Genomic DNA, 13,056 nt, shown 5'->3' with positions numbered 1-13,056 from the left:
AGTAGGTTGATTTATATGCCAGATGTAAGCAACATTTTTTTTTTCCTGACTACTGGTTACTTTTTGTTGTTTGTTACCATAACTTTCCCTCATGGGAATTCAAAGAGATTTTACAGTAAATCACAGAAGTATCAAGCTTCTCTTGACTAAAAAGGACTAACTGGTTTTTCTGTCTCCTCCAATATCCTTTGTGGTCTTTACCAAGTGCGAATCCAAAGTGTGTTGCAAGGATCCCTGCACTGATGAAAATCTTTCCTAATAATCCTTTTTTTTTTTTTGAGTTGGAGTCTTACTCCGTCGCCCAGACTGGAGTGCAGTGGCCGCTCCCGGCCACCGCAGCCTCAACCTGCTGGGCTCTGGCAATCCTTCTGCCTCAGCCTTCCAAGTAGCTGGAAATACAGGTGCACGCTACCACACCTGGCTAATTTTTTGATTTATTGTAAAGATGAGGTCTCACCAAGTTGCCCAGGCAGGTCTCGAACCCGCGCGCTCAGGCAATTCACTCACCTCAGCCTCCCAAGGCACGGGATTACAGGCTGAGCCACCGAGTCCGGTTCCTAATAATCCTTTATTTGTAGGTGCACAGTACTTCTCTTCATAATAGATCACATAATTTTATTTAATCATGCTGCAAAAAACCATTGGAATAAAATTTGTTTAAATATATTATATGATAAATAATGTTAAGTTTTGATACTGGGAGTAGGGAAAGGTAATATATAAACGTTTAAGTGGCACATGCTTCAGAAAAAAGTATATATATGTGTGTATATATATAAATGAATGCAGGTAGAATCAGATGAGAAATCAAAGGACATCTAATAGGACTTCCACTTCTAGACATGACAGGGTAACTGATACCAGATGTATTGCTCATCAAAACACAATAAATTAGTCAAAAACATATGAAGCAACTGTTTTTAAGCAATGGACAAGGAACCCAGAACTATGATCCTTGAAATCAGGAAAATACAAGAGGCCCCATGTGGACCTGGCTTTCTTCTGAGGTGCACACTCTGGGCCACAGCACAGGGAAGTGGAGCCCAAAGAAAGTTCCACTCTTTACAGAGCTGAAGAGGCAGAAATCAGGATTTGGAACAACTGAAGTTACTGAAAATGCAGGACAGGGTGCCAAAGGAGATAAAGCTGTGAGAAGGTGAAGACGGTGGTATAATTTGAAAGTGTCCCCCCAAATCCATATGTTGAAACCTACTCACCAATGTAATGATATTAGGAGATGGCCTTTGTGAGGTGATTATGTCCTGAGGGTGGAGCCCTCATGAATGAGATTGTTGACTTATAAAAGAGACCAAGTATGGTGGCCCATGACTGTAATCCTAGCACTTTGGGAGGCAGAGGCAAGAGGATTGTCTAAACCCAAGGGTTTGAGATTAGCCTGGCCAACTTGGCGAGATGTCTCTACAACAAATTTTTTAAAAAATTCGCTAGGTGTGGTAGCTAGCACCTTGTAATTCCAGCTACTTGGGAAGTTGAGGTGGAAAGATTGCCTGAGCCTAGCAGGTCAAGGCTGCAGTAACTATGAGCATGCCACTAGACTCCAACCTAGACAACAGAGTGAGACTCTGACTCAAAAAACAAAACAAAACAAAACAAAACGAGGCCTTAGAGAGCTGCCTTGCCTCTTTCACCATGTGAGGACACAGTGAAAGGATGCCATCTAAGAATCAGGAAATAGGAACCCGCCAGACACCAAATCTGTCAGCACCTCGATCTTGGACTTTCCAGCCTCCAAAACTGTGAGCAGTAAGTTTTTTTGTTTATAAGATACATGGTCTATAGTATTTTTTATAGTAGTCTGAATGAACTAAGACAGAAGGGCATAATAAATACCATATCAGAGAGCACAAAAGAAGCAATGGAGAAGATAGATCATCAGATACTATCTAATCTTTAGATGAGGGCAAAAAGGTTAAATTTTAAAAGAACAAAGTTCAGTGAATTTGGAATACCAAATGATCTAATGTGTTTAACTAGAGTTCCAGAAAGATAGGAAACATAGAGAAGAAAAATATTTAAAGAAAAAAAAATGACAAAATCTTCCCAATTAGGGAATTAAGAAAACTGCAAAAAGGATACATGTAAAAAAAAATCCTACATCAAGATACATCATAGGAAATCTGATACCACCAAAGATAAAAAGAAAAGATAAAGATTAAAGAGAAAAATCTTAATGCAGTCACTGAGAAAGAAAGATAGTACAATGATACAAAGTGCAACTGACTTCTCATAAAAAACAACGGAGGCCAGGAGACAACGGAAGACCATCTTTAAAGTGCTAAAAGAAATAATCCTGCCAACTAAGAATTCTATCTCCGAAAAAATATTCTTCAAAAATGAAGGTGAAATAACATGCTTGTATAAAGAAAAACTGGTTCATTGCCAGAAGAATTGCATTACAAGAAATACTAAGAGGAATATTTTAGACTGAAGAGAAATGATATCAGATGGAAAACAGATCTAGAGGAAAGTACAAAGAGCACTGGAAATGGTGAATATGTGGGTAAATATAAAGACTATCTTTAAAAATTCTCTTGATTGAATGATAACAAAAATAATACAGAGTTTATAACATATTAAAATAAAATATATGATGCAATAGCACAAAGGAAGAAGGGCAAAGACAGTATACTGTAATATATGTATAATAATATTTAATATTTATTTTATATGAAATGGTACAATATTCTAAGTGTAATAAGGGGGAATATTGTGAATCCTAGAGAAAAGCCAATGGAGAAAATAAGGTGGAACACTAAAACATATTCAAGTAATCCAAAAGAAGAAGAAAGAAGTCACAGAGGAACCAAAACCAAATTGTTGAATCAACAAAAGGCAAATCATCCATGGTGAAAGAAATTAGAAGAGTGTTTGCCTATGTTCCTTACATTTCTACATCCTGTCACTTACATGTGACTGTTCTCTGCACCTCCCAAAGTATTATTTGTGCTGGGGGGAGGGAGAGGTAACATCTAATAGAAAGGGTACCAAGTATATCATAAAAACGCAAAAAACTGGTGACAAACATTTAACCACTTTATACAGACATATTACTGATGATGCTATTACTAGCCCTGGACTTCCTAATATTAGTAACAACTTCTACAATTTCAAAGCATAACAGTTAATAGGAGAATTCCTATACCTCAGACAAGCTGAGTTTTTTTTCGTTTTTTGTTTTGTTGCCCAGGGTGGAGTATAGTGGCATGCTGCACGGCCACCGCAGCTGGGCCCAGGCAATCCTTCCACCTCAGCCTTACAAGTAGCTGGAATAACAGGCGCATGCCACCACGCCCTGCTAATTGTTTTGTGATTTATTGTAGAGACAAGGTCTCACAAGGCTGGTCTCGAACCCCCAGGCTCAGGCAATCCTCTTGTCTCAGCCTACCAAAGTGCTGGGATTACAGACTGAGCCACTGCGCCCAACACAGACAAGCTGTTTTAAGCCTCTGGGTCAGCTACGTTACATGGCACTCTTCTGGTTGCAATTCATAGACACTAACTAGCACTACACTAAACAAAGCCTGTGGGTATCAAGAACTGAACCAGTGGTTAAATATTAAAGAAAGTTTATGAAGTCTTTTCCACCTTCTCTTTGCTTCATCATTCTCTTGTTCTGTTACCCAGTCCACATGGCTACTACTAGCACCTCACAAGATAACATAATATTGTGCAGTAGCATAGAAAGAAAGAGGAACTGTTTTTTCTTTCCTTCCTTCCCTGCTTTCTTTCCTTTCTTGCTCTCTTTCTTTCTTTCCTGTCGCCTTTTCCAGAATTCCCAGGAAAAGAACTGGTCTTTCCTGAGTCAGGTACTACACCGGAACCAAGCAAATGTGGAGAGAAAGCAATGGCACGTGATAGCAAAAGGCAGTACCCAGCAATCCAGCAGAATGAGAAAAGGAAATTCCCAGAAAAATGAGTCATGGCAAACAACTCAACTCATATAAATCATATAATCATAAGTCTGTTTGAGAAACTGCTGAAGACACTGGACATTTTTCACAGTAATATGTACATTCTCACAAACACCAAACTGTGCATACAATTTCAGTTCATAAAAGTCCTGTGATTCCTTCTCAAATCCTAATTGTAAAATTCCCTATATCCATCTAAATTTTTCAAATGTTGCTCTAACATTTTTCAAATTTTAAATATTGGATATGAAGTTACATCCAAAGGTTTTTCAACCACAACAGAAAAACATGGTAAAATGTTAAGTCTTTTGAAGGAATATTACATATTAGAAGTCTGTACACACAGCATAGACTATGTTGTCGATGGTATCAGTAAGGTATCAACTGGTGTCTGCTGTCATCAAATGGGTACAACATGACAGTCACTCACATTTCTTCCCTACATTTAGAATACTTTTCCACAGTATGTCTCCAAGTCCAATCAAACATTTGGGGGACATTTGCTTATCCCTTTACCTGTTCGAATCATAACATTTGAAATTATCTCATAATGAGATGTATACAGTGAGCCAAATAATAGTAAGCCCTAGTGCACTGCTACTTATGGTGAACCAGAAAAAATAATGCCTATATACATGGCTCAATCAACAGTTCCTATCCAAAATACACAGCTATTACTGCATATAATTTCATTCCAAAACAACCAAAACCAAACATAGACAAAAGAAATAAAGCTAGGAAAATAAAATCAGAAGACTTAAATCTCTTACATAACAGATGAGATATAAAAAAAATTATATGGAAGTAGTCAGTATTAGGAAGCAGTCAGTGATCTTAGAAGTACATCCTTAATATCTAAGAATATACAATGGAAGGAAATGACCACATTCTACCACAAAATGTTCTTATGTTATAGAAAAGAACGATACAACACACAGAATGGTGGTTTGTCATAGAATTGCATTTTTATATGTTCTTTAAACATATGTTTAAAAACTTTATAAATACAGCAATATATCATGCATTTTGATTCTATAATATTGTATATCTTGTATAAATTTGACATGAAAATACTATTAACATTTAAGCATTACTTTCTCTGATGTTTTTTCTAGTCAATCTTCAAAAGAGAATCTAATTTTCTGGGTATCTGAATATACAAACTTGATGAAAACTAGAATGATGAAAACCATTGAGTCTGAAGATATATAATAAACTCTAAAGGAAAGGTCATATTCTTATATTGTGTTAAACATTTTTTATTAACTATAGCTGGAAAAATAAGACACTCATTATGAGGTTAAAAAATATACATATTTTTTTTAGTCTCACTCTGTCACCTGGGCTGGAGTACAGTGGCACGCTCATGTTCACTGCAGCCTTGACCTGCTGGGCTCAGGTGATCCTTCCACCTCAGCCTCCCAAATAGCTGGAACCACAGGCACACACCACTATGCCTGATTAGTTTTTTGATTTATTGTAGATATGAAGTCTCACCAAGTTGCCCAAGCTGATCTCGAACCCCTGGGCTCAGGCAATCCTCTCACCTCTGCCTCCCAAAGTGCTGGGATTATAGACATAAGCCACTGTGCCTGGCTGAAAAAATTATTTTTTAAACAAAGTCACTGCTATACTATACCATTTTTATAGAGTACTAAATCTATATATTAAGGCTAGCACATAAAGTCTAAAAATTAATCAGTTACTATGTTTTCATTTAGAAATTTCTGAACTTAAGAAAACTTTGAAGAAAGTATTTTTAAAATCACAAAGAAATATAGGCTTTTTTATTCATGGATTTAGCATGATTAGTTTTTGTAATAATCTCGTGCAACCCTGAAGTTCTATGACAGGTAGTAATTTGTAATTTTGTTTGATTCACACATTTCACTTGGATACATTAAAAGGCTGGCTGATATTCCTAAAAGACTTATAAGTAAAAATAATCCCAGCCAAATCAGCATCTGTATCATTCTTTGCTCATTCTTGGATACATAGTAACTTTCCTGTACTTCCTGAAGCATACATTTAAAAAATTTTAAAAAGTATACATCATCTTTTTTTATATGGGAAATGATATATGACAGTGGAATTTGCATATGTATGGCTTTACAAAGCAAGGTCTCTGGACCAAGATTTAATGGTGGTTCTCAAAAGGATGTAGGGTTTTAGTACTGTCTATCTTTATGGCACATCAAAATCTAATCAGATGTTCAGGAGGCAGAACTGACAATTTTAGGACTCAAATTTAAATTGTGCTATTAAATTTTAGCATGATTCTTTTTTAAATCAAAGTTAATGTACATCAGTTATCTCACCAGAGGATGATGGAAAACACTGTATGTAGCTGCCTTTTGAATACAAAAATGATATATCATGCAAAGTTGACCTAAATTTTCATGTGAAATTCAGAACTTGAGTGCTCTTTGTACAAATATTTCACCAGGGCAGTGATCTGAAGTGACATTGACTGTAATGCACAATTGTAGTAACTATAGCCCTATCTAAAACATAAATGCCACCTTATTGTGTTTGTATTAGTTCACTCATATTCCTTAGTTTCATCTTCAAACAAATGGACAGTCAAATACTTGTAAATATATCCATAGCCCATTGCCTAGACAAACAATAAGAAACATGAATAAAAACAGACTTATAATACACAAGAAACTATTGTATGCTACAGACTATGATTACCTGGAGGTAAGAACTGCAGTTGGTTATTAGCTAATCGAAGATGACGTAAAGCTCTCAGACGACCAATTTCTGGGCAAACAATCTCTAAGGCATTGTCACTAAGATCCAGACACTGGAGTTTTACAAGGGATCCGATGGCTTCAAAGAGAAAAGAATGGGAAAGGTAAAATAAATTTGACTCAAAGTATTAAACTAAATCTTTATTGCAACTTAAAGTATTGTAATACATACTATCCCTATCACAGATGCTCACAAAATAGTAAAAGCATAGATCAAACTAAGTTTTATGAAAGTGATAAATACTTCTACCTCAAGATAAAATATAATAACTTTAAAAAAGAGCACAAATAAAAGTGTTAAAATAACGCAAAATTTGCAATAAATAAATAATTCAAGAAATAAGACACAAAGTTTTCTTTATCTAGCCATAATTCTTAATTGGATTTGTTAAATTTGGAATTTATTATTTACTTAGCAACAAATTATCTAATAATAGTTTGCCTCACAATTATAACTATCTTAGACTTATTATTTATTTAATCATAATTGTTAACTGGATTTATTAGGGGAAAATAACTTTTGAAGCTAATAAACTAAAGGTGCTTCATAATTAAAATTTCCTGATACAGCAAACAAAATCGTTTAAAAAGACAATTTGTTCTGCTTATAAAGCAAAGTTTAACCTATGTTGTCTTCTAACTAAAAATTCTAAGTGTACTTACCTTCTGGAACTACAACTATGTTATTTGAATGAAGGTACCTGGGGAAGAAAACAAAAAGAAAAACATTCATTATTATTACCAAGGTTTTTTGCTAGATAATCAGTTTATAAGATGTTCATTTATTATAGAAATTTATCAAACATAAACAGGTCAAAATTTTCATTCATGCCCTACTCTAATGCATCAATACAAGATACACAGTTATTGCAGCTAACTAATATTATTTTGGGAATATTTTATGCTAGAATTTCAGATATTAAATATATTTAATGATTTAGTTATCTTAAAAGCACGCATAACAGATAAATTATGAGGTTTTTTTCGACCTCATAAAACAAATGACTAGCTTCCCCAGTTCATTTTAAGTTATTCAGGTTAAAAATAATGAATAGTGTAATGAAAAATTAATATCTATTATGTAAAGAAAGATGCTACTTTTAGATTCTAAAGAATAACTTCACAAAATAAAGACATTTCTAGCTAGTCTGCTTATTGAGAACCAAGAATAAAGAGATTAAATACTCAACATTTACAGTATCTGTAGAAATACCGAATTGTCAAGGTACAGAATTTATTTATCAGCAAAAGATATTTCATAAACAAGAAATTAAACTCCTCTCTTTAAAAAGATGTTGCCGAGGCTGACAAGTCTAGGCAAGTCTAAGTAAATAACACTTAGCCCACTGAAGTATCTTTAGCACACTCTGGTGGAGGCTTCATGGAATCATCAGTAACCAACTATTCAGAGCACTTTGGGAGGCAGAAGCAGATGAATTGTATAAGCCCAGTTTGAGACCAGCCTGGGCAACACAGCGGGACCTTGTCTTTACAAAAAAATCAAACTTTGTCTCCACAAAAAAACAAAAAAAAGTTAGCTGGGTATGGTAGCATACGCCTGTAGTCCCAGTTAGTTGGGAGGCTGAGGTGGAAGGATCACATAAACTCAGGAGGTAGAGGCTGCAGTGAGTTGTAATCGTGATACTGCACTCCTGCCTGGGCAACAGAGCAAGACTCCTACTCAAAAAATTTAAAAACTGAAAATATTAAAACTCTTCAAAGTAGCCCAAGAGGAAAAAAAGGCACATTACACACAAAGGAACAAATACAAGAACAATAGTAGGTGATTTCTCAGAAACTATGTAAGCCAGGGGATAATGAACATCATGAAAGTGCTAAAAGAAAAAACAATAAAACAAAACCGGTGACTACGAATTCTAATCTCAAAAAAAAAAAAAAAATTAATAATATAGAAGATGGATTTACAACAAAAAACAGTAAGACTTTTAGGGGGAAAAATAGGAGAGACTCTTTGGGACCTAGGGATAGATTAAAAATTCTCAAAAGCTTGAACATAAAAGCAAAAACTGAGAAACTTGGCTTCAACAAATGTAAAACTTTTGTTCTGCAAAAAAATAACATAAGGACATAAAGAGGATGAACAGACAAGCTAAATACTAGGGAGAAAATATTTGTAAACAACACATATAACAGAAGAGTAGTTTCTAGAATATGTAAAGAGTTCCTATAACTCAGAAACAAAATATAAAATTAGAATATGAACAACAGAGATGGACATATATTTTATCAAAAAAAGATACATATAATAAATAAGTACATGATAAGATGTTACATATGATTAGCCATTACAGACATAAAAATGAAAACTACAATATGACAAAATCACAAACCATCTAACAAAATGACTAAAATAAAAAATACTAACTATAGCAAAAGCAGACACTGGAACAATTATATACTGCTAGGGGGAGTACAAAATGGTACAGCTAACCTGGAAAATTTTTTGAAAGTTTCTTATACAACTAAAAAATCTGAGCAAAAGTAGTAGAGTAAGAACCTCCAAAAATCCTCTTTCATAAAATCAAGAAGAATACTGGCAAAATTTTTCAGAAGCTACATGTACATAACTCTGGAAATGAACTAAAGGCTTATGGTAATACAGGGAGCATTTATTCAAGAAAAAATGTCTGAATGTCAGCAAGAACAGTGGCCTGTGAACTTTGCGGTGTTTTCACTTGCTCTAGTCCTAGTCCCCTCTCTCCTCCTCTGCAGAAACCTGAAAAACCTACAGCCCATAATGAAAGAGAAAAGCACCCAAGGGAGGAGAACTGGGCTGGAACTTCTTCAAAGCCTCATTCCCAGAGAACTAGAGACTTGTCTCATCCCTTGAAGAGCCCACTTGCAAGGTTGTCTTTATTTGATGTGATAAGGACCTGGCCCTGTGTAAAACCCTTTCCCCAGAGTTGTAAGTTGAAACAAATTATAGACAACTGTTTAACTTCCCAGCTGCCTAAGACAATTGGAACACGCAATAGACAAACCAGAAATTTTAAAAGGAAAAGCTGGAGAAGGAGATGTCCACAGGAGCTTTAAAAAGCTCTGGCATATTTCTGAAAATCTAGAGGACTACAGGCATATGTAGGGTTGTATGCATGTCCAGGGCTATACAAACACTCAGGCAAGAACTGAGAAGACCCTAAGCTCTCATTTCTGCTGAACTTGAGGCTCTATATAAGCAAGAAGTGAAGGCTAAGGCAGAGTCATCAGCTGCCTGAGAGAAGAAGGCATGCCACAATACACACACTGAGTAGTTCCTTGGCAGACTAGGGGACTTATTAAATTCAGACAGTTAAGGACATCTCTGTCTAATTATTAGTTGACCACTATGGCAACTGAGCAAATATTTTTGAAAAAGGAAAGACAGAGAAAAGAAAGGAGAAAGAGAAGAAGAAAGAAAGGAAGGAAGGAGTGAGTGGGAGGAAGTATCCTGATACTAAATCCAGACAAAGATATCACAAGAGTACAGAGTAATATCCCTTATGAAGACAGATGAAAAATTTCACAACAAAATACTAACAAACCAAATATAGCAATATATAATAAGAATTGTATTCCATGTACAAATAGGATCTACCTCAGTAATGTAAGGTTGGCTCAGTGTATAAGTATCAATGTAATAGAATAAAAGACATGATCATGACAGTAGGTAAAAAAAAAGTAATGTGATAAAAATAAAACATCCTTTCAATGTTAAAAACATTTAACAAATGAGAGTGAAAAGGAACTTTCTCAATTACACAGGGTACCTATGAAAAACCCTACAGCTAATATTACACATACTGGCAAAAGACTGAAAAATCAAGAACACCTCAAGAAATCTTATCACTTCTATTCAACATTCTATGTTCTAGCCAGGGCAATTAGTCAATAAAAGAAACAAAAGGCATACACACTGGAAAGAAAAAAGTAAAACTATCATTACTGGCAGAAGACATGATCTTTTCTATAAAAAATCCTAAGGAATCCACACATACAGGGGAAAAAGCTATTAGAGTTAGCAAATGAGTTCAGCAAGGTTGGAGGATACCAGACAATAGACAAAAATCAGTTGTATCTTTGATATATTAGGCAGTGAACAATTCTGTAGAGAAATAAAGAAAAAAATTCCATTTACAATAACATCACAAAGAATACTTAGGAATGAATTCAAGAAAAGAAATTTAATACTCTTACAATGAAAAGTACAGCACATTACTGAAAGAAACTGAAGACCAAAGCAAATGGAAAGACATCCCACATTCATGGATTGAAAGATATAATATTGTTAAGATTGCAATATGCCACAAATTGATCTCCAGATTCAATGCAATCTCTATCACAATTATAATGTAAATCTCCTGGTAGTGATCCTTGTAACACAAAATGTTAACATCAAGGATAACTGGGAGAAGGGTAGACAGGAGACTTCTGTATTACTTCTTACAACTACATATGAAGCTATGACTAAAGTAAAAAGCTTAATTTTTTTTTAAAAGGAGAAATATAGACTTTTCAGGCAAAGCAAATATGAGAGAATACAGGAGTGAATATAAAAATGTTTTTCATAATTTTTGATTTCTTTAACCATTAAATTTAAAATTATAATTATATATTTTGCCAGTTATCAATGTACTGTCTCTACGCTCCAAATCTACCTTCTTTGTAGTCCATATGATACTGGAGCTGAACCCTGACAACACTTCTCTTTCACCAGTTGGCCTAATGATAGGTTTTGTCAAAAGAAGGTGCTGGTGTGACTCTGAAAGACAAGCAGAAAGGCAACTCCACACTGTCAACACCCTCCTGCAACAGTGAGTTGATGTCATAGACCAGCTCTAGCCTCAACCCTCTGGCAAGTTTCTTTACCACCTGAATATGTTCTTAGGTAATATGTTCTTGTGGCAGCCATATCTTCTCTAAGAAGGTCTAAATCTCAGCCCAGGGTTTGAGGCTCTCTTAGTTTTTAGGCTTAGTCTTTAGTTTGCTCATTGTCTACCTTCCTTCAGCCGAGAAGTAGTAGCTGCTTTTTTGTATTAAGTAATCATGAATTCTATAGTCTTCCTTGATCCCTTTTAGTAGTTAATAACATTTTGCTAGATAAAAATTCTTCACATCAATGTCCTCTGTTTAAATTAGGGGTATTTTTTTTTGTCTCTTAATTGCACCCTGACTGATACATACACACAGAGAGAGAGAGAGAGAGAGAGAGAGAGAGAGAGAGAGAGAGACAGAGACATACACACGAAAAATGACAACAGCAAAAAGTGTGGGATGAACGAACTGGGAGTACTGATGTAAAGGTTCTTATATTACATATGAAGTGGTAACGATACTATGTAATGGTAGATTATGCTAGGTTACACAAGCATAATGTAAACATTACAACATTGAAATTAATAAGCCAATAGTGATACTAAAATGGAATCCTAAATACAAGTTGAGTATCCATTATCCATAATGCTTGATATCTCAAATATTTAGGATTTCCTATTTTTTCAGATTTTGAAATATTGCATTATACTTACTGACTGAACATGCCTGATCTGAAAATCTAAAATCCTCTGCCCCAATGAGCATTTCCTTTGAGCATCATGTCAGTGCTCAAAAGGGTTCAGATTTTAGAGGATTTCCGATTTTCAGATTAGGGATGCTCAGTCTGTAATACTAAAATAATTTAAAGGAAAAAAAGGGGGGGTGGAATAACAAAAAATAGCTGAGAAAAACAGAAAACAAACAGCAAGATGGTGAACTTAAATTCAATGATATCAATAATCACAATAATGTAAATGGTCTAAATACTCTAGTTAAAAGGCCTGGATTGCTGGGTGTGGTGGCTCATGTCTGTAATTCCAGCACTTTGAAGGCTGAGGTGGAAGAACTGCTTGAGCCCAGGAGTTTGAGACCAGCCTGGGCAACATAGCAAGACCTTGTCTCTACAAAAAAATAAAAAATAAAAAAATTAGCTAAGTGTGGTGGCATGCACCTGTAGTCCCAGCTACTAAGGAGGTTGAGGAAGGAAGATTGCTTGAGCCCAGGAGTTTGAGGCTGTGGTAAGCTGTGATTGTGCCACTGCCCTCCCGTCTAGGCAACAAAGTAAGATCTCAAATTAAAAAAAAAAAAGAAAAAAAAAAGCCTAGATTGGTCAAACTGGTCAAACAGCAAAGAACCAACAAATGTTGACTTCAACAAATCCACTTTCAATATAAAGACATAAATAGGCTAAAATAAGCCGGGCTCGGTGGCTCAGCCTATAATCCCACGCCTTTGGGAGGCTGACGTGAGTGGATTGCCTGAGCCTACGGGCTCGAGACCCGTCTGGGCAGCGAGACCTCATCTCTACAATAAATCAAAAAATCAGCCGGGTGTGG

At 35.4% G+C, this 13,056-nt stretch overlaps 1 protein-coding gene across 4 annotated transcripts in view; it reads right to left on the bottom strand.

Moving 5' to 3' along the window:
* The window catches only part of LRRC28 (leucine rich repeat containing 28), a 139,828-nt gene that overhangs the window by 102,932 nt on the left and 23,840 nt on the right, over positions 1 to 13,056 (bottom strand). For all 4 annotated transcript variants that reach the window (XM_021711800.1, XM_021711798.1, XM_021711799.1 and 1 more), the window contains exons 3-4: positions 7,352 to 7,389; positions 6,630 to 6,767 (exon numbers count right to left, since the gene is read on the bottom strand). In XM_021711800.1, the coding sequence (XP_021567475.1) occupies positions 6,630 to 6,767; positions 7,352 to 7,389 (176 nt within the window). The remainder of the gene's footprint in view (positions 1 to 6,629; positions 6,768 to 7,351; positions 7,390 to 13,056) is intronic.

This window comes from Carlito syrichta, unplaced genomic scaffold, assembly GCF_000164805.1.
Source record: "Carlito syrichta isolate Samal-C Ts95f unplaced genomic scaffold, Tarsius_syrichta-2.0.1 Scaffold302587, whole genome shotgun sequence".
Classification (NCBI taxonomy): Eukaryota; Metazoa; Chordata; class Mammalia; order Primates; family Tarsiidae; genus Carlito; species Carlito syrichta.
Note: the sequence above shows the minus strand (reverse complement) of the source record. Positions and strands in the feature narration are given on the sequence as shown.